The 24,258-nt window shown below is 47.3% G+C and overlaps 1 protein-coding gene across 1 annotated transcript in view; it reads left to right on the forward strand.

Annotated features, from left to right (window-relative positions):
- The window catches only part of LOC115169864 (chromodomain-helicase-DNA-binding protein 7), a 124,033-nt gene that overhangs the window by 75,674 nt on the left and 24,101 nt on the right, over nt 1–24,258 (forward strand). The window contains exons 7-24 of the mRNA XM_029725921.1: nt 3,234–3,289; nt 3,635–3,749; nt 4,000–4,083; nt 5,394–5,531; nt 5,679–5,800; nt 9,589–9,832; nt 10,378–10,554; nt 10,937–11,179; nt 11,950–12,136; nt 12,763–12,973; nt 13,330–13,525; nt 13,868–14,035; nt 14,298–14,477; nt 14,831–14,941; nt 18,717–18,925; nt 21,255–21,454; nt 21,968–22,130; nt 22,901–22,990. Of these exons, the coding sequence (XP_029581781.1) occupies nt 3,234–3,289; nt 3,635–3,749; nt 4,000–4,083; nt 5,394–5,531; nt 5,679–5,800; nt 9,589–9,832; nt 10,378–10,554; nt 10,937–11,179; nt 11,950–12,136; nt 12,763–12,973; nt 13,330–13,525; nt 13,868–14,035; nt 14,298–14,477; nt 14,831–14,941; nt 18,717–18,925; nt 21,255–21,454; nt 21,968–22,130; nt 22,901–22,990 (2,894 nt within the window). The remainder of the gene's footprint in view (nt 1–3,233; nt 3,290–3,634; nt 3,750–3,999; nt 4,084–5,393; nt 5,532–5,678; nt 5,801–9,588; nt 9,833–10,377; nt 10,555–10,936; nt 11,180–11,949; nt 12,137–12,762; nt 12,974–13,329; nt 13,526–13,867; nt 14,036–14,297; nt 14,478–14,830; nt 14,942–18,716; nt 18,926–21,254; nt 21,455–21,967; nt 22,131–22,900; nt 22,991–24,258) is intronic.

Genomic DNA, 24,258 nt, shown 5'->3' on the forward strand with positions numbered 1-24,258 from the left:
AGGTGTGTGTGTGTGTGTGTGTGTGTGTGTAGGGAGAGGTGTGTGTGTGTGTGTGTGTGTGTGTAGGGAGGTGTGTGTGTGTGTGTGTGTAGGGAGTGAGGTGTGTGTGTGGTGGTTGTGTGAGTGGGGTTTGTGTGGATAGATGGGGGGTGGATGGGCGGGTTGTGGAGAGTGTGGGTGGTGTGGAGGGTGTGAGGAGGGAAGATGGGGGGTGTGGAGAGAGGTGGGGGGGTTTGTGTTTGGAGAGAGGGGGGTGGATTGAGAAGGGGGGTGGAGTGCAAGAGAGGGGTGATGTTTGTTTGTGTGAGTGAGTGGGGTTTGGGTGGGTGAGTGGGGTTTGTGTGAGAGAGATAGAGGGGTGTTTGTGTGTGTGTGAGCGAGATGTGGGTGTGTGTGAGAGGTGTGTGGGAGAGTGTGAGAGGTAGGTGTGTGTGGGGGGGTTTGGTGGGGGTGTGTGTGAGATATGGGTATGTGGCAGAGGTGTATGTGCGGGAGGTGGTGTGTGTGTGCGGGAGAAGGTGTGTGTGTGCGGGAGGTGGTGTGTGTGTGTGCGGGAGGTGGTGTGTGTGTGCGGGAGGTGGTGTGTGTGTGCGGGAGGTGGTGGGGGAGGTGGGGGTGTGTGGGTGGGAGAGTTAGTGTGTGGGGGAGAGTTAGTGTGGGGGGGTTAGTGTGTGTGTGGGTGGGAGAGTTAGTGTGTGGGGGGGGGGTTAGTGTGTGGGGGGGGGTTAGTGTGTGTGGGGGGGTTAGTGTGTGTGGGGGGGGGGGTTAGTGTGTGGGTGGGGGAGGTTAGTGTGTGGGTGGGGGAGGTTAGTGTGTGTGTGGGGGAGAGTTTGTGTGTGTGTGGGGGAGAGTTTGTGTGTGTGTGGGGGAGAGTTTGTGTGTGTGTGGGGGAGAGTTTGTGTGTGTGTGGGGGAGAGTTTGTGTGTGTGTGGGGGAGAGTCTGTCGTAGCGCTGTGGTTTTGGCAGGAAGCCAGGCCTTTGGTCAGCTCTCTGAATGGAACCGTGTGTGTCTGTGAGCATGCACAGTGTAGCGGGCCTGTGTGTCTGTGAGCGTGCACAGTGTAGCGGGCCTGTGTGTGTGTCTGTGAGCGTGCACAGTATAGCGGGCTCGAGTGTGTCTGTGAGCGTGCACAGTGTAGTGGGCCTGTGTGTCTGTGAGCGTGCACAGTGTAGCGGGCCTGTGTGTGTGTGTGTCTGTGAGCGTGCACAGTATAGCGGGCCTGTGTGTGTGTCTGAGCGTGCACAGTATAGCGGGCTCGAGTGTGTCTGTGAGCATGCACAGTATAGCGGGCCTGTGTGTGTCTGTGAGCATGCACAGTGTAGCGGGCCTGTGTGTGTCTGTGAGCGTGCACAGTGTAGCGGGCCTGTGTGTGTCTGTCAGCGTGCACAGTGCAGCGGGCCTGTGTGTGTCTGTCAGCGTGCACAGTGCAGCGGGCCTGTGTGTGTCTGTGAGCGTGCACAGTGTAGCGGGCCTGTGTGTGTCTGTGAGCGTGCACAGTGTAGCGGGCCTGTGTGTGTCTGTGAGCGTGCACAGTGTAGCGGGCCTGTGTCTGTGAGCGTGCACAGTATAGCGGGCCTGTGTGTGTGTCTGTGAGCGTGCACAGTGTAGCGGGCCCGAGTGTGTCTGTGAGCGTGCACAGTGTAGCGGGCCTGTGTGTGTCTGTGAGCGTGCTGCACAGTGCAGCGGGCCTGTGTGTGTCTGTGAGCATGCACAGTGTAGCGGGCCTGTGTGTGTCTGAGCGTGCACAGTGTAGCGGGCCTGTGTGTGTCTGTGAGCATGCACAGTGTAGCGGGCCTGTGTGTGTCTGTGAGCGTGCACAGTGCAGCGGGCCTGTGTGTGTCTGTGAGCATGCACAGTGTAGCGGGCCTGTGTGTGTCTGAGCGTGCACAGTGTAGCGGGCCTGTGTGTGTCTGTGAGCATGCACAGTGTAGCGAGCCTGTGTGTGTCTGTGAGCGTGCACAGTGTAGCGGGCCTGTGTGTGTCTGTGAGCATGCACAGTGTAGCGAGCCTGTGTGTGTCTGTGAGCGTGCACAGTGTAGCGGGCCTGTGTGTGTCTGTGAGCATGCACAGTATAGCGGGCCTGTGTGTGTCTGTGAGCATGCACAGTGTAGCGGGCCTGTGTGTGTCTGTGAGCGTGCACAGTGTAGCGGGCCTGTGTGTGTCTGTCAGCGTGCACAGTGCAGCGGGCCTGTGTGTGTCTGTCAGCGTGCACAGTGCAGCGGGCCTGTGTGTGTCTGTGAGCGTGCACAGTGTAGCGGGCCTCTGTGTGTCTGTGAGCGTGCACAGTGTAGCGGGCCTGTGTGTGTCTGTGAGCGTGCACAGTGTAGCGGGCCTGTGTCTGTGAGCGTGCACAGTATAGCGGGCCTGTGTGTGTGTCTGTGAGCGTGCACAGTGTAGCGGGCCCGAGTGTGTCTGTGAGCGTGCACAGTGTAGCGGGCCTGTGTGTGTCTGTGAGCGTGCACAGTGCAGCGGGCCTGTGTGTGTCTGTGAGCATGCACAGTGTAGCGGGCCTGTGTGTGTCTGAGCGTGCACAGTGTAGCGGGCCTGTGTGTGTCTGTGAGCATGCACAGTGTAGCGAGCCTGTGTGTGTCTGTGAGCGTGCACAGTGTAGCGAGCCTGTGTGTGTCTGTGAGCGTGCACAGTGTAGCGGGCCTGTGTGTGTCTGTGAGCATGCACAGTGTAGCGGGCCTGTGTGTGTCTGTGAGCGTGCACAGTGTAGCGGGCCTGTGTGTGTCTGTGAGCGTGCACAGTGTAGCGGGCCCGAGTGTGTTTTAAGTTTTATTAGTCATATGTACAGGATACAAATGGTATACACTGTCCAATGAAAGGCTTACTGGCAGGTTCCTTGTTGACAAGTCAACAACAATAAAAAGTAATAGAAGGATTTCAACACAAAGTAAATGGCTCAGTAGAATATAATTAATATTTTAGCACAGGTATAATACAGGAAGTCATATAATATAGTCCAACATTTCCACGTATCAGGGAAGGGGTCCGTGGGTAAGGGCTTGGTGAGTCATCACACAGCACCATGTGGAGATGGTTGGTAGGGGGGTATGTCAGTGTTATTGTCTCCTAAAGTATACAGAACTCTGCCAGAAGATGTTTATTAAATGACTACTTTGTTAGAGAAAACAGTGGCCTTGATTTGATATATTTTTAGAGAAACATTAAAACTCACCCATCTTCTGACTCTAATCAACAACTGACACAAATGTAACTTTTTCCAAAGATGGAATCGGGAGAGAAAATGGAAGTGGAAGAATTCTATGTGAAGTTCAAGAGCTTGTGAGTACCAACACGACTGTGGTCTTGGTCCACCGTTTCATTTTCTTTCTTCCAGCTTCAGGGGAAATGGTGGATTAACGTGAAATCAAATAAACGCTCTGTAAACCACAGGTTTAATGTTTGGACCGAAGAGCAATTTGTATAATGCTATAAATCTCTAGATTAGCACGTTGGGTTTTGTGATGGTGCGTCTGTATTTTGCGTTGTCTTTTTGTGGGGTGTGTTTATGGTGTATGAGATATGGTGTGTATATTATAGCATCTGTCACGGGTGGGTGTATTTGAGCGAGAGTTCATAGTGTATATGAATGTAATGGTGTGTATTCCCCCCACTCTCTCTGTGTAGCTCCTACCTGCACTGTCGCTGGGCAAATCTGGAGGAGCTGGAGAAGGACAAAAGGATCCACCAGAAGGTCAAGCGGTTCAGGGCCAAACAGGCCCTCCCCACCTTCGTGACAGAGGTCAGTCCCACAGTTCTGTCTTCCCTCAGTGTTGAGCTGCCATTTTGTCAGCTTTGACACCTGCTGTGGAATCACTTTCTTTCCCTTCCCCCACTTTCAACTTCAGAGGATTCAATGACATGTTATATTTGGTTGGGTGAATTGGACCTAGACTGCACAGAACGAAACCAGGCCATTCACTCTCTGCTATGACAACACTAACCTCAAAGTCTCCATCCTTCTCTCATCCCTTTCTCCCTCCCTCCTCCAGATGGATGACGAGCCTTTCAACCCAGACTACGTTGAGGTGGACCGGGTACTGGACGTGTCAGAGAGCACAGATGAGAACGGAGAGGTGCGCTCCTGTTCTTGCTCTCTCCCTCCTTCCTGTTCTATATGGCCTCTAAACAATCTCAAAAGTGTGAATAAGTTTGGTTATGTCGTTGATTGAAGTTGATGCTTTGGCTAAATGTTCCTTTTTAACTTCCGAACAAACGTTGCCCTTTCCTTTAATCTTGGAGTCACAGAAAGACACACACACACTAAACCCCCCAACACACACACACTAACCCCTCCAACACACGCACACTAACCCCCCCAACACACGCACACTAACCCCCAACACACGCACACTAACCCCCCCAACACACGCACACTAACCCCCCCAACACACGCACACTAACCCCCCCAACACACGCACACTAACCCCCCCAACACACGCACACTAACCCCCCCAACACACGCACACTAACCCCCCCAACACACGCACACTAACCCCCCCAACACACGCACACTAACCCCCCCAACACACGCACACTAACCCCCCCAACACACGCACACTAACCCCCCCAACACACGCACACTAACCCCCCCAACACACGCACACTAACCCCCCAACACACGCACACTAACCCCCCAACACACGCACACTAACCCCCCAACACACGCACACTAACCCCCCCAACACACGCACACTAACCCCCCCAACACACGCACACTAACCCCCCCAACACACGCACACGGACCCCCCCAACACACGCACACGGACCCCCCCAACACACGCACACGGACCCCCCCCCAACACACGCACACGGACCCCCCCCAACACACGCACACGGACCCCCCCCAACACACGCACACGGACCCCCCAACACACGCACACGGACCCCCCCCCAACACACGCACACGGACCCCCCCAACACACGCACACGGACCCCCCCAACACACGCACACGGACCCCCCCAACACACGCACACGGACCCCCCCAACACACGCACACGGACCCCCCCAACACACGCACACGGACCCCCCCAACACACGCACACTAGTCCTCCCAACACACGCACACTAACCCCTCCAACACACACTAACCCCCCTCAACACACGCACACTAACCCCCTCAACACACGCACACTAACCCCCCAACGGGCGCACACTAACACCCCCAACGCGCTCACACTAACCCCCCAACATGCGTGCGCGCACTAACTCCCTCAACACACACACTAACCAACACACTTATTTCCCCCCGGCTTGCACACTAACCCCCGCGGACGCGCGTGCGCACACACACTAACCCCCAACACACACTTACCCCTCCCCACATTCTAACGCCCTCTCTACACCAACACACACACTAACCCCAACCTCTCTCTGCCCCCCCAGCCTGTAAAGCTGTACCTGGTGAAGTGGTGTTCCCTGCCCTATGAGGATATAACTTGGGAGCTGAAGACGGACATCGACCAGGCCAAGATCGATGAGTACGAGGCCGTGGCGGCCCGTCAGCCCGAGACCAAACTCGTGGTGCGTAAAATAAAAACCTCACACACACTATACACTCTCCTGCTGCCCTTTTCTTACATTTTCTGGCCCCAGCCCTTTAACGCGGAGCCAGCTAGGGCTCCTGCGGTCACACAGAAACCACTAACAGTAGACTTTTATTTGAAACAGGAGCGACCTCCCACCGAAAACTGGCAGAAATCCCAGAGTTCCAGGGATTATAAAAACGACAACGCACTCAGGGAATACCAGCTGGAGGGAGTGAACTGGCTGCTCTTCAACTGGTACAATACGTAAGGAGAAGTACTAGAACCTACTGTTGGTGTGTGCATGTGTTAAGATATATGATGTGTGAGACCCACTTATATAACATGTGCAGTACCAGTCAAAAGTTTGGACACCTACTCATTCAAGGGTTTTTCTTTATTTTTACAATTTTCTACATTGTAGAATAATGGTGAAGACATAAACTATGAAATAACACATGGAATCATGTAGTAACCAAAAAAGTGTTAAACAAATAAAAATATATTTTAGATTCTTCAAAAAGCACCCTTTGCCTTGATGATAGCTTTGCACACTCTTGGCATTCTCTCAACCAGCTTCATGACGAATGCTTTTCCAACAGTCTTGAAGGACTTCCCACATATGCTGAGCACTTGTTGGCTGCTTTTCCTTCAATCTGTGGTCCAACTCATCCCGAACCATCTCAATTGGTTTGAGGTCGGTGATTGTGGAGCCCAGGTCATCTGATGCAGCACTCTATCACTCTCCTTCTTGGTCAAATAGGGGAGGCAGGTAGCCTAGTGGTTAGAGCGTTGGACCAGTAACCGAAAGGTTGCTTGATCGAATCCCCGAGCTGACAAGGTAAAAATCTGTCGTTCTGCCTCTGAACAAGGCAGTGTTCCTAGGCCGTAATTGTAAATAAGAATTTGTTCTTAACTTCTTGGGGCTATGTGGGACGTTAGCGTGCCACCCGTGGCGCACCCTATCAACAGCAGGTGCATTTCAAGAGCGGCAAATTTGAAACCAAATAAATGTCAAAATTCAAATTTCTCAAACATACAACTAACTTACACCCTTTGAAAGATAAACATCTCCTTAATCTAACCACGTTGTCCGATTTCAAAAAGGTTTTACGGGGAAAGCATAAAGTTAGGTTATGTTAGGAGAGTACATTGACAATAGCTGTGTGTAATGTATTGTCGATTCAAAGACAGGCGTCACCAAAACCATAAAATCAGCTAAAATTATGCACTAACCTTTTACAATCTCCATCAGATGACACTCCTAGGACATTATGTTAGACAATGCATGCATTTTTAGTTCTATCAAGTTCATATTTATATCTAAAAACAGGGTTTTACTATGGCGTTGATGTTCAGGAAATCGTTTCCCTCCAATACCGGCAGTCAAGTCATGACAACAAAATAATTAATTAATATTAGAAAACATTGGTAAAAATATTATATTGTCATTCAAAGAATTATAGATTTACATCTCTTGAACGCAATGGACTTGCCAGATTTAAAATGAACCTTACTGGGAAATCACACTTTGCAATAATCTGAGCACTGTGCCCAGAAAAATACGCATTGCGATACAGACTAACCGCCATGTTGGAGAGATCTAAAATCGAAAATACTATGTCAATAATCCATTACCTTTGATTCTCTTAATCAGATGTCACTTCCAAAGAATCCCAGGTCCATAACGAATGTAGTTTTGTTCAAAAAAGCTCATCATTTATGTCCAAAAACCTCCGTGTTGTTAGCACATGATCTAAGCCAGCCGGACTTCACTTCACGAACGGAAAAAATATATTTATGTTCGTTCAAACATGTCAAACGTTGTATAGCTTAAATCATTAGTGCCTTTTTTAACCAGAACATGAATAAAATTCAAGGCGGACGATTGGGATCTCTTTTAAAACGTTTCGGAACGAGAGTACCCACCATCAACTCGCGCGCCAGGGGTCTAATCGGCCATCACCGTTCCAAGTCTCTTATTCGGTCAGATCTCACAGTATAAGACTCAAAACACTTTGTAAAGGCTGGTGACATCTAGTGGAAGCCTTTGTTTTTCAATGGCATAGGCTTAAAGTCAATTCAACACATCAGGTATCCACTTCCTGTCAGAATCTGTCTCAGGGTTTTGCCTGCCAAATGAGTTCTGTTATACTCACAGACACCATTCAAACAGTTTTAGAAACTTTAGGGTGTTTTCTATCCATATATAATAAGTATATGCATATTCTAGTTACTGGGTAGGATTAGTAACCAGCTTAAATCGGGTACATTTTTTTATCCAGCCGTGAAAATACTGCCCCCTATACCCTAACAGGTTAACTGACTTGCCTAGGTTAAATAAAAAACTAAATAACCCTTACACAGCCTGTATTTTGGGTTGTTGTCCTGTTGAAAAACAAATTATAGTCCCACTAAGCGCAAACCAGATGGGATGGTGTATTGCTGCAGAATGCTGTGGTAGACATGCTGGTTAAGTGTGCCTTAAATTCTTAATAAATCACTGACAGTGCCACCAGCAAAGCACCATCACACCTCCTCCTCCATGCTTCACGGTGGGAACCACACATGCGGAGATCATCCCTTCACCTACTCTGCATCTCACAAAGACACTGTGGTTGGAACCAAATATCTGAAATATGGACTCATCAAACCAAAGGACAGATTTCCACCGATCTAATGTCCATTGCTGGTGTTTCTTGCCCCAAGTAAGTCTCTTCTTGTTATTGGTGTCCTTTAGTAGTGGTTTCTTTGCAGCAATTCGACCATGAAGGCTTGATTCACGCAGTCTCCTCTGAACAGTTGATGTTGAGATGTGTCTGTTACTTGAACTCTGTGAAGCATTTATTTGGGTTGCAATTTCTGAGTCTGGTAACTCTAATGAACTTATCCTCTACAGCAGAGGTAACTCGGGGTCTTCCTTTCCTGTGGCGGTCCTCATGGGAGCCAGTTTCATCATTGTACTTAAAGAAACTTTCAAAGTTCTTAATGTTCCGTATTGACTGACCTTCATGTCTTAAAATAGTAATGGACTGTCATTTCTCTGCTTATTTGAGCTGTTCTCGCCATATGGACTTTAACCAAATAGGACTATCTTCTGTATACCACCCCACCTTGTCACAACACAACTGATTGGCTCAAACGCATTAAGAAGGAAAGAAATTCAAAAAATGTAGCAAATACTAAAAAATAAAGAAAAACAATGGAATGAGTAGGTGTCCAATTTTTGACTAGTACTGTATATATTATGGAACTATTACATAGTATAATATACAAGATATCTACTAGTACTGTATATATTATGGAACTATTACATAGTATAATATACAAGATATCTACTAGTACTGTATATATTATGGAACTATTACATAGTATAATATACAAGATATCTACTAGTACTGTATATATTATGGAACTATTACATAGTATAATATACAAGATATCTACTGACTAAAGTCTGTCTTCAGAACCCACAATTATTCAATAACAAATAGGACCATATATGCTATGTGTTTATCCAACACACTCCCATAGATAATACTGAACCATGTCACCCAGCATGTGTAAATACAATCAACACATCCATGCCCCATATTGTGTCCTCCAACCCATGTGTTGCAGGGACATGTGTGTACCCAATCTGTGCTTTTCTCACACCAATCATTAATGTGTGATCTACCACTGCTGCGCACACACACACACACACACTCAGTCAGTATGATGCAATAGCCACACAGCCAACTTGTTCGTTAGTGTCGTTGATCTGCCTTTACAGGGTTATCTAGCTGTTCATTAGATTACTCACTCACGAATAGAGTGCACAGAGACTTAAGGACACACTATTGCCAATATAGTGCTCTATCTAGGTCTCTGCGCTGTGAATAGGGTGTAATTTGAGACCGACAGACTATCCCTGTTACATCTCATTCATTTGCACTGTTTTCTCTCCTTTCTGTCCGCCTAGGAGACCCATTCAGATTACTCACTACTGCTAATACAGTGACTGGTGACTCATTGTTCCCCTTTCATCATGTTCTCTCTCTGTTCCCCTCCAGACGGAACTGCATCCTAGCAGATGAAATGGGCCTGGGCAAGACCATCCAGTCCATCACATTCCTCTATGAGATCTACCTGAAGGGGATCCACGGGCCCTTCCTGGTCATCGCCCCCCTCTCCACCATTCCAAACTGGGAGAGGGAGTTCCGCACCTGGACCGAGCTCAACGTGATCGTCTACCACGGCAGCCAGGCCAGCCGCAAGACCATCCAGGCCTACGAAATGAACTACCGCGACGTGCAGGTACATCGTGACCATACTGTGACCTTAACCATACCATAACTATAACAGTACCATCCACTACAGGCATTACCTGACGTAACAAGACCATTAAGGCCAGATGCACAGGTAACATGACCCAGGGTAGCCTAGTGGTTAGAGCGTTGGACTGGATACATGGATATAGAATGGTACAGTCCGTTCTTAACCCTAATATAGGAATAATCCCACAAGAAGCACCTTAGACAGTCAGGTATTTAACAACATTAATCAGAGCTCCACGCTGACCGTACCGACCAAATAGTGACTGAAATGTGACCATAACCTACTCCACTAACCATTTAAATGTGTAAACTTACTCCACTAACCTCATACTTGAGCAAATATGTTTATTACATTATATGTTGAGTCCATTTTGATTCAGTAAATTGACCAAAGGCCAGATTTCCCTGACCAGGGTCCAGAGTTTTCTCGATTGAGTCAAGTAGGAAAAACTACTGGCCATACACCATGACGTTCTTCCCTGTGTTCTGACCTCGCTCTCCCACTTCTCCTCCCTCCATCTTCAGGGTCGTGTGATAAAGGGAGCGTACAAATTCCATGCGGTCATCACCACATTTGAGATGATTCTGACAGACTGCCCGGAGCTGCGCAGCGTCCCGTGGCGCTGTGTGGTCATCGACGAGGCTCACCGCCTCAAGAACAGGAACTGCAAGCTGCTGGAGGGTCTCAAGATGATGGACATGGTGTGTTGACATGGGGGATGTCTAGTTGTTAACTTCCATTTCTCCTGTGTTTTTTTGGAAGACTTGCCATTTGAACCTGTTGGAAAATAAGCAATAGTTATTGATAAAATGCTAATATTTTATGGACATCAATCAAATCAAATGTATTTATATAGCCCTTCTTACATCAGCTGATATCTCAAAGTGCTGTACAGAAACCCAGCCTAAAACCCCAAACAGCAAGCAATGCAGGTGTAGAAGCACGGTGGCTAGGATGGGACGTTTCATCCTCTCCTACCACAGGAGTAATAAAAAAAACAGGAGTAATAAAAAACCCATCTATAATGACCTACTGGAAGGACCTAAGTATAGTAAAAACAAGTCCTCCTCTCCCTCTGTAAAGGAGCACAAGGTGCTGCTGACCGGGACCCCCCTGCAGAACACGGTGGAGGAGCTCTTCAGTCTGCTCAACTTCCTGGAACCTGAACGCTTCCCCTCGGAGAACATCTTCATGCAGGAGTTTGGAGACCTCAAGACTGAGGAGCAGGTCCAAAAGCTGCAGGCCATCCTAAAGCCCATGATGCTGCGACGTCTCAAGGAGGACGTGGAGAAGAACCTGGCCCCCAAGGAGGAGACCATCATCGAGGTGTTTGTTTCTGTGTTTTGACTTTGTGTGTGTGTTCCTCATGGTCAAATGATGTAATTTCTCTCCACTGAGTTTACCTAACTGATGTCAGTTCTCTCCACTGAGTTTACCTAACTGATGTCAGTTCTCTCCACTGAGTTTACCTAACTGATGTAATTTCTCTCCACTGAGTTTACCTAACTGATGTCATTTCTCTCCACTGAGTTTACCTAACTGATGTCAGTTCTCTCCACTGAGTTTACCTAACTGATGTCAGTTCTCTCCACTGAGTTTACCTAACTGATGTCAGTTCTCTCCACTGAGTTTACCTAACTGATGTCAGTTCTCTCCACTGAGTTTACCTAACTGATGTCAGTTCTCTCCACTGAGTTTACCTAACTGATGTCAGTTCTCTCCACTGAGTTTACCTAACTGATGTCATTTCTCTCCACTGAGTTTACCTAACTGATGTCATTTCTCTCCACTGAGTTTACCTAACTGATGTCAGTTCTCTCCACTGAGTTTACCTAACTGATGTCAGTTCTCTCCACTGAGTTTACCTAACTGATGTCAGTTCTCTCCACTGAGTTTACCTAACTGATGTCAGTTCTCTCCACTGAGTTTACCTAACTGATGTCAGTTCTCTCCACTGAGTTTACCTAACTGATGTCAGTTCTCTCCACTGAGTTTACCTAACTGATGTCAGTTCTCTCCACTGAGTTTACCTAACTGATGTCAGTTCTCTCCACTGAGTTTACCTAACGGATGTCGTTCCCATCTCCTGTTCTCAGGTGGAGCTGACCAACATCCAGAAGAAGTACTACCGGGCCATCCTGGAGAAGAACTTCTCCTTCCTGTCTAAAGGAGGACCGGGGGGAGGAGGTGGCGCATGGGGAGGCGGCGGTGCTCAGGTCCCCAACCTGCTCAACACCATGATGGAGCTGAGGAAGTGCTGCAACCACCCCTACCTCATCAATGGTATGGAACACGCACACGAAAGGCGTCCGCATGCTTCCCATCTGAACCGTTTGTGCATATATTATGACAACATTTTGTGATGTTTTGGTCTTCAGCAAAGGTTTCTTCAGCTGTTCGTGCACACTACATTTTTTCTCTAAGTCTACGTCCCTTCGTTGGTGATTGGTCTAAGATCTCTTCAACAAATGAAATGAATGACAGTTTTCTTGAGTTATCTTAGATGAATTCAGACTATTTTGAGGTTGTTTATACTGGCGACGGCATCTCCAAGATGGACAAGCAGTACTATTGGTGCTTTTTTTATTTTTTTTAATTCTTCAAGCGAAGGTCTTTTAAGGGAGTATGTGAACACATCTGTTCAGGTCACCTAGCCGAGTTATTAAGCTAGGTGCCAACCGAAGCATGCGGAAGGCTTAACACACACTACTAACATAGTCCTCACTCAGTCTTTTGGCTTAGAAAGTGTTTATTTTGGACGCTCTGTGTTGATTTTTCTTGGGTGTGGCACAGGACATGCCCCCAACCTCTATTGGTACTTGGCTTGGGTTGGTTTGTGAACATGCTGGGTTTAGTCTCACTGCTTTGAATGATTCTGATGCATGGCCGTTTGTTTTATGATGTTCTAGGTGCAGAGGAGAAGATCCTGGAAGACTTCCGTGAGAACCACCATGCCGAGATGCCCCAGTTCCACCTACAGGCCATGATCCAGGCAGCGGGCAAGCTGGTGCTGATCGACAAGCTGCTGCCCAAGCTGAAGGCTGGGGGACACAGGGTCCTCGTCTTCTCCCAGATGGTGCGCTGCCTGGACATTCTGGAGGACTACCTCATCCAGAAACGGTACGGATCTGACCTTTTACCCCTGAAGATTTGATTTGAAGTACCCCTTTTATGTCCTCTTCCATTCCACTCTTACCTAACCCAGGGGACTGAAACTGGGGCCCTGTGTGCCAGATGCGGCCTGCAAGCCAATTCTTAAAACAAAAGAAATTGTGATTTTGAGAACCCTACCCTAATCTTCTGATTTTAATTGTTGATGCATTTGAGCTTCATCATATTTCATACTATATATAAATGTAATGTATTTTACTAGTCATCTGCGTGAGCACATCAATGACAAAGTGATTGTGGGTTGTTTTTTCTGATTGTGTTGAATCTGTTGGTAAAGCTGTCTATGGCTGTCTCCATCCGACCAGGTACCCATATGAACGTATCGACGGCCGTGTGAGGGGTAACCTCCGGCAGGCTGCGATTGACCGCTTCTCTCGTCCGGACTCTGACCGCTTTGTCTTCCTGCTGTGTACCCGGGCCGGAGGCCTGGGCATCAACCTGACCGCTGCTGACACCTGCATCATCTTTGACTCGGATTGGAACCCCCAGAATGACTTACAGGTGAGTGGGCTGGGCTTGGAAATAGAGCGTTACCATTTTGTTAAATACTCAAGTTGAAGATGCAATTTATGGAATACTGTGGTCACTACCACACAGGTAAATACAGTGCTACTTCAGTAGACTTTGAAAGAAGACAGTCCTGTTAAGATACAGTAGAGACACATGTGGAAACGCAGTACACAGGTTCATAAAACAAGAAAAACAGGAAACAAACAATTATCACACCGCTGGTACACCACTACATTACTTTGTTTGTTGTTGTCAGTTGGTCTATGCTTTACTCAGTCTAAGCAAGCTTTTTCTCTCCATCTCTCTCGCTCTCTTTTCCTCTCCCTCTCTCAGGCACAAGCCAGATGCCACAGGATTGGCCAGAGCAAGGCAGTGAAAATCTACAGACTGATCACCAGGAACTCCTATGAGAGGGAGATGTTTGACAAGGCCAGCCTCAAGCTGGGCCTCGACAAGGCTGTGCTGCAGTCCATGAGTGGCCGAGAAAATGCAGCCAACGGGGTAAGACACACAAACGCACGCACAGTTAACACAGATCTGACACAGTTAAATAGTAAGACCAGGCTTGGGGACGTGTTAGTATTGTTTTTCAACGTTCTGTGTGCGCCCCTGTTGAATACATCTCTAAAACAGTTAGATTGTTCACCTGCCTTTGTGAAGAGAGGTTCTTCTCAACCATATTTAATTGTCTTAATAAAGGTGAACTATTGTTGATATGCTGAGCTCAGTAGTCTAAACCATCAAATGTACTCCACCACCTCAGGTGCCACAGCTGTCTAAGAAGGAGGTGGAGGACCTCCTCCGTAAAGGAGCCTATGGAGCTCTGATGGACGAGGAGGACGAGGGCTCGAAGTTCTGCGAAGAGGACATTGACCAGATCCTCCTGAGACGAACCCAGACCATCACCATTGAGTCCGAGGGCAAGGGGTCCACCTTCGCCAAGGTAGCTTCAATACGCTGTCTCCCATGTGTTCTTAGCTCCCTTTTTGTAGCGTGTTCCTTCATTTTAGTGGTCAGTAACATAGGAATTTAATTACTATAACAGATTTCCCATTCAAGTCAATGGGTCTAGGTGTACTGATGGCCCATTCTAGTAATTCTATTTCTATGCTCATTACCAGTAGAGAGCCAGGCTCTTTCAGAATCAAACTGTGCAGTGTCAGTGGGAGCTTGTTCCAGTGGCCAACCCAGCAGCACTTATTTGAGATCAAAAGCGTAATTGGAAAAGAAAGGCGGAGAAAATGCATTCAGGAGATTCACCGTTGGGACCATTTCTTCTTTTACCCTTCTCCCCAGGCGAGCTTTGTGGCCGCTGGGAACAGGACGGACATTTCCCTGGAGGACCCGGACTTCTGGCAGAAGTGGGCCAAGAAGGCGGAGCTCGACATGGAAGCCATCAATGGACGGGTGAGCTTCGGGAAACTGTATTGTGGGAAATGTAGTGTAACAGGGATGACCTAAGGGGCAAAGACTTGGCTTGGTCAGTATTTGTCTCTCAAGGAATGCAAAATAAAATGCTGAGGGTTGAACTGTAACCGGTAGTGTTGTCACGATACCAGAATTTTGGTTTAATATCACGATATTAGATACCATCAAGATACTCTATTCCAAAATGATACCAAGGCAAAAACAAGAAGGCTAATTAGCCAAAGTCACAGTGGCACTTGATCCAGACAGATACACTTAGCTACTGCTCTGTTTAATCGTTGGGTATCTTTTGAGTTCAATATCATTACATTAGGTGGGACGCTAGCAAATTGCAGAGCGCCAAATTCAAATTAAATTACTATAAATATTTAACTTTCATCAAATCACAAGTGTAATACATCAAAATAAAGCTTAACTTCTCTGGGATATGTGGGATGCTAGCGTCCCACCTCGACAACAGCCAGTGATATTGCAGGGCGCCAAATTCAAACAACAAATCTCATAATTAAAATTCCTCAAACATACAAGTATTATACACCATTTTAAAGATATACTTCTTGTTAGCCAACCACAGTGTCCGATTTCAAAAAGGCTTTACGGCAAAAGCAAACCATGCTATTATCTGAGGACAGTACCCCATCAAACAAATACAGACGATCAGAATTCAACCCGCCAGTCACAACACAAAAGTCAGAAATAACATATAATGCATGCCTTACCTTTGAAGATCTTCTGTTAGCACTCCAATATGTCCCATAACCATCACAAATGGTGCTTTTGTTAGATTAATTCCATCAATATATATCCAAAATATCCATTTATTTGGCGCGTTTGATCCAGAAAAACACCGGTTCCAACTCGCGCAACATGACTACAAAATATCTCATAAGTTACCTGTAATCTTTGTCCAAACATTTCAAACAACTTTCCTAAAACAACTTTGGTATTTTTTAACGTAAATAATCGATCAAATTTAAGACGGGATAAACAGCGTTCAATACCGGAGGAAAATAATGTGGAGCGTGCTTTCTGGTCACGCGCCTCTATCAAACAGTACACTTCCCTCGAGCCTCGTTCTGGACAGCCGTACTTCTTCATTACACAAAGGAAAAACATCAACCAATTTCTAAAGACTGTTGACATGCAGTAGAAGTGATAGGAACTGCAAGCAACTGCCTTAGAAATGTAGGTTCCCAAAGAAACCCCATTGAAAAGAGAGTGACCTCGGGGTTTCGCCTGCCAAATAAGTTCTGTTATACTCACAGACATCATTCAAACAGTTTTAGAAACTTCAGTGTTTTCTATCCAAATCTACCAATTGAATATCCTAGCTTCTGGGCCTGAGAAACAGGCAGTTTAATTTGGGCATGCTTTTCATCCGGACGTGAAAATACTGCCCCCTACACCAAAGAAGTTAAGAGGGGCTTATGTAGTGGGGAGAGAAGGGTGCGTTTCATAGTTTACAACCAATGTCTGTTCACTTGGGCGGGGCCACGGAGTGAACAGAATTTACCTTATGGAAACAATTCTCTCATTTAGAAGCTAAAATTACGTTTCATCTTTTCACAAATAGTTTCATATTTAAACATTTAAATTGCACAACAATTCCATGTGAATCTGATAACTAGAATGTGTTGACTTTCCAAGATACAGTTTGTCATCCTATCATCAGTAATAATGTCTCAGATGATAACCGAACTGACATCATATTCTTTAAGTACCAACGCATATTATGGTTCTGTTTACCACCCTTTTGATGTTACCAGACTCTCTATGTTAACAAAGGGCTTTCCAAGAGTCACTCTGTAGACTAGAGAGAGAGGAAAGGTATTTATGGGTCATAAACCTCACCAACAGGCCAACGTCATGACACGCCTAAGACAGCGCTACAGGGAGACAGGACGGACAGCTGATCGTCCTCGTAGTGGCAGATCACATGTAACAACACCTGCACAGGATCGGTACATCCGAACATCACACCTGCGGGACAGGTACAGGATGGCAACAACAACTGCCCGAGTTACACCAGGAACGCACAATTCCTCCATCAGTGCTCAGACTGTCCGCAATAGGCTGAGAGAGGCTGGACTGAGGGCTTGTAGGCCTGTTGTAAGGCAGGTCCTCACCAGACATCACCGGCAACAACGTCGCCTATGGGCACAAACCCACCGTCGCTGGGCCAGACAGGACTGGCAAAAAAGTGCTCTTCACTGACGAGTCGCGGTTTTGTCTCACCAGGGGTGATGGTCGGATTCGCGTTTATCGTCGAAGGAATGATCGTTACACCAAGACCTGTACTCTGGAGCGGGATCGAGGTGGAGGGTCCGTCATGGTCTGGGGCGGTGTGTCACAGCATCATCGGACTGAGCTTGTTGTCATTGCAGGCAATCTCAGTGCTGTGCGTTACAGGGAAGACATCCTCCTCCCTCATGTGGTACCCTTCCTGCAGGTTCATCCTGACATGACCCTCCAGCATGACAATGCCACCAGCCATACTGCTCGTTCTGTGTGTGATTTCCTGCAAGACAGGAATGTCAGTGCTCTGCCATGGCCAGCGAAGAGCCTGGATCTCAATCCCATTGAGCTCGTCTGGGACCTGTTGGATCAGAGGGTGAGGGCTAGGGCCATTCCCCCCAGAAATGTCTGGTTACTTGCAGGTGCCTTGGTGGAAGAGTGGGGTAACATCTCACAGCAAGAACTGGCTAATCTGGTGCAGTCCATGAGGAGATGCACTGCAGTACTTAATGCAGCTGGTGGCCACACCAGATACTGACTGTTACTTTTGATTTTGACCCCCCCAATATAACTACAACCACATAATGGTGGTCATTTATTTTAATGGTAAATCTCCATTGATAAACTGGGTAAATCAAGATGTAGCCGATGCAAGGGTTTCCATTAGCCGGTAATAGCCGGCTTTTGTCTGATGATAAAAATAAATAAATAAATAAAAAAGCCGATAAATAATATTCATCCAATGCAAAAAAAACATCTCTACCTTAAATAGACTGTTGTATTAATCTAATTAGATTTCCGCACGGACATCGACCTTGGGGAGTTAACTGCCTTGCTAATGGGCAGATGGGCAGATTTTTTCACCTTGTTGGCTCGGGATTTGAAACCAGCTACCTTTCGGTTACTGGTCCAACGCTCTTAACCGCTATGGGAATGGTAGAAACCACACCAGCATACCCCTCCCTGTAGACGCCACGTTACAATATCAGAGGTCAGTGGTATTCTCTCCCTCATACGCAAATCTAAAGCGTTAATTAATTTGTCTTATTACCCCAGGCTAGCCATGTGTGGAGCCACAGTCATAACTGGGCTACGGCAAGCTAATTTAAAATGGTGGCCGTGGGAATCTCTTTATATTCCTTAATTACCCTGCGTTCCCCTCTTCAGTGGACCCAGAGGCAGTAAGCAGCTTACGCTGCCTCCGGAGGGGAACAGAGACATCACTTAGTCAGTCGAAAGCAAGTCCTTTTCTCTCTTCTCCTCTCCTCTACCCCACGCCGCTCCCGTACTCGCCCTCCCTCTCCTCAAGGGCCCTGGAGTATAGCACTTAATCCAGCCGCATAAACAGACACGTCAGCTGTTTTTTTTATAGCTATATTGAGCTTAGTAGGGAAACTATTATTGACCTCATTAGCATAAAAACAACATGCTACCTTTTATTTTGCATTTTAACACTTGGGAGATGGAGGAGAGAGGAAAGTGTGATTGGGGTTTTTGACACGCATTTCTTTTCTCCAAGAACACCCTTGTGATTGACACTCCGAGGGTGCGGAAGCAGACACGCCACTACAGCTCCATGAAGGAGGACGAATTGGCCGAGTTCTCCGAGCTGGAAAGTGACGGCGAGAACGAGAAGCCTTTGACCAAACCCAGGCGGCCCCAGGACCGAGCCCATGGGTACCCCCGCAGCGAGTGCTTCAGGGTGGAGAAGAACCTGCTGGTTTATGGGTGAGTGGACATCTCTAACATGTTTGTTATTCTTTCAGAAAGGTTGACTGTTCTCTAAACCCTGGCCCTTTTGGAAGGGTAACTCTAGATACTAGCAATTTTCCTGATATGATCAAGAGTTTTCTTGTAATTATCTGTGATGTAAAACGTATATTTATGGGTGCCAATTTCCGTCTTTCAATCAAGTGCGAAGTGCTACGTAGTCTAAACTCAACTGGCTAGTTTGTCTGTTTGTAAATAGAAGGGCGGGCTGTACGCTGATCCTGCTGCTTTGATTGGAGTTGTATTTCTGTGTCCACTCGCTTGTTTAATAATTTCACCCGATCACTTCTCTTTCAGTTTAATCATTTAGATTGCTGCTGCCTCCTGCTAGCCTAATACTATGATAGCAAGTTATCAATGTGCATAATATCTAGCAAGCTATCAATGTGCATAATATCTAGCAAGCTATCAATGTGCATAATATCTAGCAAGCTATCAATGTGCATAATATCTAGCAAGCTATCAATGTGCATAATGTCTAGCAAGCTATCAATGTGCATAATGTCTAGCAAGCTATCAGTGTGCATAATGTCTAGCAAGCTATCAGTGTGCATAATGTCTAGCAAGCTATCAGTGTGCATAATGTCTAGCAAGCTATCAGTGTGCATAATGTCTAGCAAGCTATCAATGTGCATAATGTCTAGCAAGCTATCAATGTGCATAATATCTAGCAAGCTATCAATGTGCATAATGTCTAGCAAGCTATCAATGTGCATAATATCTAGCAAGCTATCAATGTGCATAATGTCTAGCAAGCTATCAATGTGCATAATATCTAGCAAGCTATCAATGTGCATAATATCTAACTAGCGGGGAGAGGGTAGGGAAAAAGATGAACCGCTGATGCATATTCTGACCATTTTAGGCATATGAAAACAGTTTTTTCCGATCACTAGTCTCATCCAATCCGACTGTCATTTTACGGATACGATTAAGAGTATGGGCAGGTCGGAACATCTCTACTACATACCCCTCGTAGACCTGAGCAAAATTAGTAGGTTTTTAGTGATTTGGTTAACTATCCACTTTGCAGTCTTCACAGACTAGGCGATCGACCTGATTTTTGCCATAGTGGTAAATTTGGTATGGAGACGTGCCCATTCTAATATCTACCGCTAAACTCCTGAGACTGCAGGGGGATGGAAGAAATATGTCAGACACTGCCACAAGCCTACCAGAGGGCTATTACTATTACCATCTACATCTTCTCGCTCAGGAAGTCCACCTGAGAGATGTCATATCCTGTCTGGTTTATTGTCTGCCAGGTCCTTGAAGTATGATGAGGCTGAGGATGTATGCTTGCGTCTGGCTAAACACATGCTGCGGTGGTCTGGGGAGAATAATGGTCATAGAGTGCTAATGCTTGTCCACTCACATGTAGGGTCATTTAACATACACAGCAATCTGATGCTCTGATACGCATGGGACCATTAAACATGCCTGCTTACTTGCACACACACACACGAGCCCAACTCCTAATATGACCCAACACACACACACACACACACACACACACACACAGTGAACCAATCACACACATGCACAGTGACCCGACACACACACACACACACACTCATTAGTCGCCAGGCCCGACTGCCCTCCACAGTGACAGATCACGGCTGGCTGCACGCACCAACCACGTCTGACCAGCAGTGGAGTTGTTTTTCACAATCTGACCGACTCGACTACTGTCTAGACCCCTGGGCTATAGGGCAAATTATAGTAGAGCCATCACGTCTGAGAACTTTTCCCCTCAACTGACGCTGCTGCCATTGACTCCCTCTCTCTATCCCCCTCCCTAACCCAGACCTAGTCTCCATCGACCCACAAACACACACAAAGTCAAATTGATTGTACTAGAATTTAGGGATTGGTGGGCTGCATGCCAACTAGGGTTATATCACCGTTGTGTAAAAGCGTTTAGGGAGAGACAAGTCTTCGGCCGGTTGTTCTACTCTGGGTCACCCACAGTAGTGAGATGTGATGTCAGTTGAGTGTGCAGTCATGAATGAAGTGTGTCACGGAATCAGATTGCGGTGTGACATTGAACCGTGGTTGAAGTTCAGAGAGCCAGACATAACACAGACCCAGCCACACCTACCCCCTCCTCTCTTCATTTACTGTAGTGGATGAGGAGGGATGTAACAGTATGGAACCTCCCAGCCCGACACTGTAAATGTCAATCATCGGGATAAATGATAATACTCCAGACAGACTAAATTCCCCTCGCTCTCTCCCCCCTCTCCTTCACCCTTTTTCTATCCTCCCCCCGTTCCCTCCCTGCTAGGTGGGGTCGCTGGGGAGACATCCTGTCCCGCGGGCGTTTCAAGCGGCCCCTGCAGGAGCAAGACGTGGAGACCATCTGCCGCGCCCTGCTGGCCTACTGCCTGCTGCACTACCGTGGAGACGAGAACATCAAGCGCTTCATCTGGGACCTCATCACGCCCTCTGAGGACGGACAGAGTCGCACACTCACCAACCACTCCGGTATGTATACCTACACACTCCTACCGCAGCACAACCATAGCTTAGCTACAACATAAACACGCACTTTCCACTCAGTAACACCCTGATGAACTGCTCCGTAAGGCCTTCCCAAAAACATCCATCGAATTCCATAGGATTTTTCACAGTCCTCCCCACTACTCCTGACCTGACCTTACTCTAACATTGTGGCGGTCTGGTTCCAACTGGTTCAGATTCTGGACTTGTTTGACTTGTTTGACCTTAATCCTCATTGGTTTCACTCAGAAGCCAACACTAGAGTCTGATTGGTAAAAAAAAAAAAACATGGACTCCAATTGGCCCAATTAGTTGCTATTGTTTTCAATTATAGTTTGCAAATAGCCATTTCAAATGGTTTAAATAAATACATTCTTTACTGATACTAGACTTGTCCAACCCAGGTCTCTTGTTTAAAGAGATGTCATCTGAATTTGACATTTTAACATGTGAGTGTGGACTTGTCTGACCATTGTTATACTCCCCCCACTCCTGTAGGTCTGTCTACTCCAGTACCGCGGGGTCGTAAGGGGAAGAAGGGGAAACCAGCCCTGCCTGCCCCTCCCCAGCTCCCCAGGGCAGAGTGGCTGGTCAGCTGTAACCCTGACCTGCTACTGCAGGAGGACAGCTACAAGAGACACCTCAAACACCACTGTAACAAGTAAGTCACAACTGACCTTTAAACCCAAATCCTGACCTCTAACCCCAACGCTGTCGCTCAAACACCACAAGAACAAGTGAGACTTTTGTCAGCCCTTTGACCTCAAACCAAACACAAAACACCCAAGTTTCCACACATGGATAGGCCAACACAGTTGGTGGTTTCATTTAGAAGACAGTCCCCATCCACAGCCCCCAGTAATCCTATTTCCCATGAGTTAGCTGCTAGTGACAGACACCAACACACTTTTTACTTGGGTCTTTTGTTTAGTTCTAGGCAGTGTCCTATTTACTCCTCCTCCTTCTTCCTTGGCCACAACTCTTCTCCTCTCCGCTCTTTTTCTTTCTAATCTGCTGTTGTTGGGGAGATTTTGCGACGGCCAGGTTTTTGGGGCCGAGGCTGGCGCCAGGCCAGGTGCCAGGCAGACCTGTTGGATGCGGGTGAAAGGCGGCACACACAGGGGTGATTATGTGGTGCCATCTGTCAGGCGCGGGGGCTGGTGCGCAGCGTGGCTAATCAGGCCTGGCAGCATGATGGATGGCCAGGGGTTCGTGCCAAAGAGCCACTACTGTCGCTCTACCCAGCTACTGCTGCTGGCACACGTGCACCAACCAGAGTTAAACACTCACTCTTTCCTTTTTTTACCCTCCCCTCTCTCCGTATCATTTTCTTTTTCCCTCCAATCTCTCTCTCTATATATCTCCCCCCTTTCCTCTTTCTCTTTCCTCTCTCTCTCCTCCCCCTCTTTCCCCTCTCTCTCCCTCCCACAGAGTTCTCCTGAGGGTCCGTATGCTCTACTATCTGCGTCAGGAAGTCATCGGTGACCACGCCGACAGGATCCTAGAGGGAACAGACTCAAGGTTGGCATCCATGCTCCTCCATCTCTTCATCTCTCCCTCCAACACTCCCAAGCCCCTGCCTGCTTGATCTTCCCTCTCCGTCTCTCCCTCTTCCATCCCCTCGTTCCGCCCCTCACCCAGATGTGCATGCATGTATAATGCAGAAACATGTGCTCCGTATTGATGGCACCTGAGGCTCTTCGCTGAATACTTAAAATGCCGTTATTGTGTGTGCATGCATATGTGTGTAATCGCGCATATATACAAAAGTATGTGGACACCCCTACAAATGAGTGGTGGATTTGGCTGTTTCAGCCACACCCATTGCTGACACGTGTATAAAATTGAGCACACAGCCATGAAATCTCCATAGACACCATTGGAATTAGAATGGCCTTACTGAAGAGCTCAGTGACTTTCAACGTCATAGGATACCACCTTTTCAATAAGACAGTTTGTCAAATTTCTGGCCTGCTAGAGCTGCCCAGGTCAACTGTAAGTGCTGTTATTGTGAAGTTGAAACGTCTAGGAGCAACAACAGCTCAGACGTGAAGTGGTAGGCTACACAAGCTCACAGAACGGGACCGCCGAGGGCTGAAGCGCGCAGCGCGTGAAAATAGACTTTCCTCGGTTGCAACACTCACTACCGAGTTCCAAACTGCCTCTGGAAGCAACGTCAGCACAAGAACTGTTCGTCGGGAGTTTCATGAAATGGTTTTCCATGGCTGAGCAAACACACACAAGCCTAAGATCACGCGCAATGCCAAGCTTCGGCTGTAAAGCTCGCCGCCATTGGACTCTGGAGCAGTAGAAACACGTTCTATGGAGTGATTCACCATCTGGCAGTCCGACAGACAAATCTGGGTTTGGTGGATGCCAGGAGAACGCTACCTGCCTGAATGCATAGTGCTAACTGTAAAGTTTCTTGGAGCAGGAATAATGGTCTCGAGCTGTTTTTCATGATTCGGGCCCCTTAATTCCAGTGAAGGGAAATCTTAATTCTACAGTATACAATGACATTCTAGATGATTCTGTGCTTCCGACTTTGTGGCAACAGTTTGGGGAAGGCCCTTTCTTGTTTCAGCATGACAATGCCCTGGTGCACAAAGCGAGGTCCATACAGAAATGGTTTGTCGATCGTGTGGAAGAACTTGACTGGCCGGCACAGAGCCCTGACCTCAACCCCATCAAACATCTTTGGGATGAATTGCAATGCCGACTGTGAGCCAGGTCTAATCGTCTAACGTCAGTGCCTGACCTCACTAATGCTCCTGTGGCTGAATGGAAGC

The sequence above is a fragment of the Salmo trutta genome, chromosome 31 (genome assembly GCF_901001165.1).
Source record: "Salmo trutta chromosome 31, fSalTru1.1, whole genome shotgun sequence".
Classification (NCBI taxonomy): Eukaryota; Metazoa; Chordata; class Actinopteri; order Salmoniformes; family Salmonidae; genus Salmo; species Salmo trutta.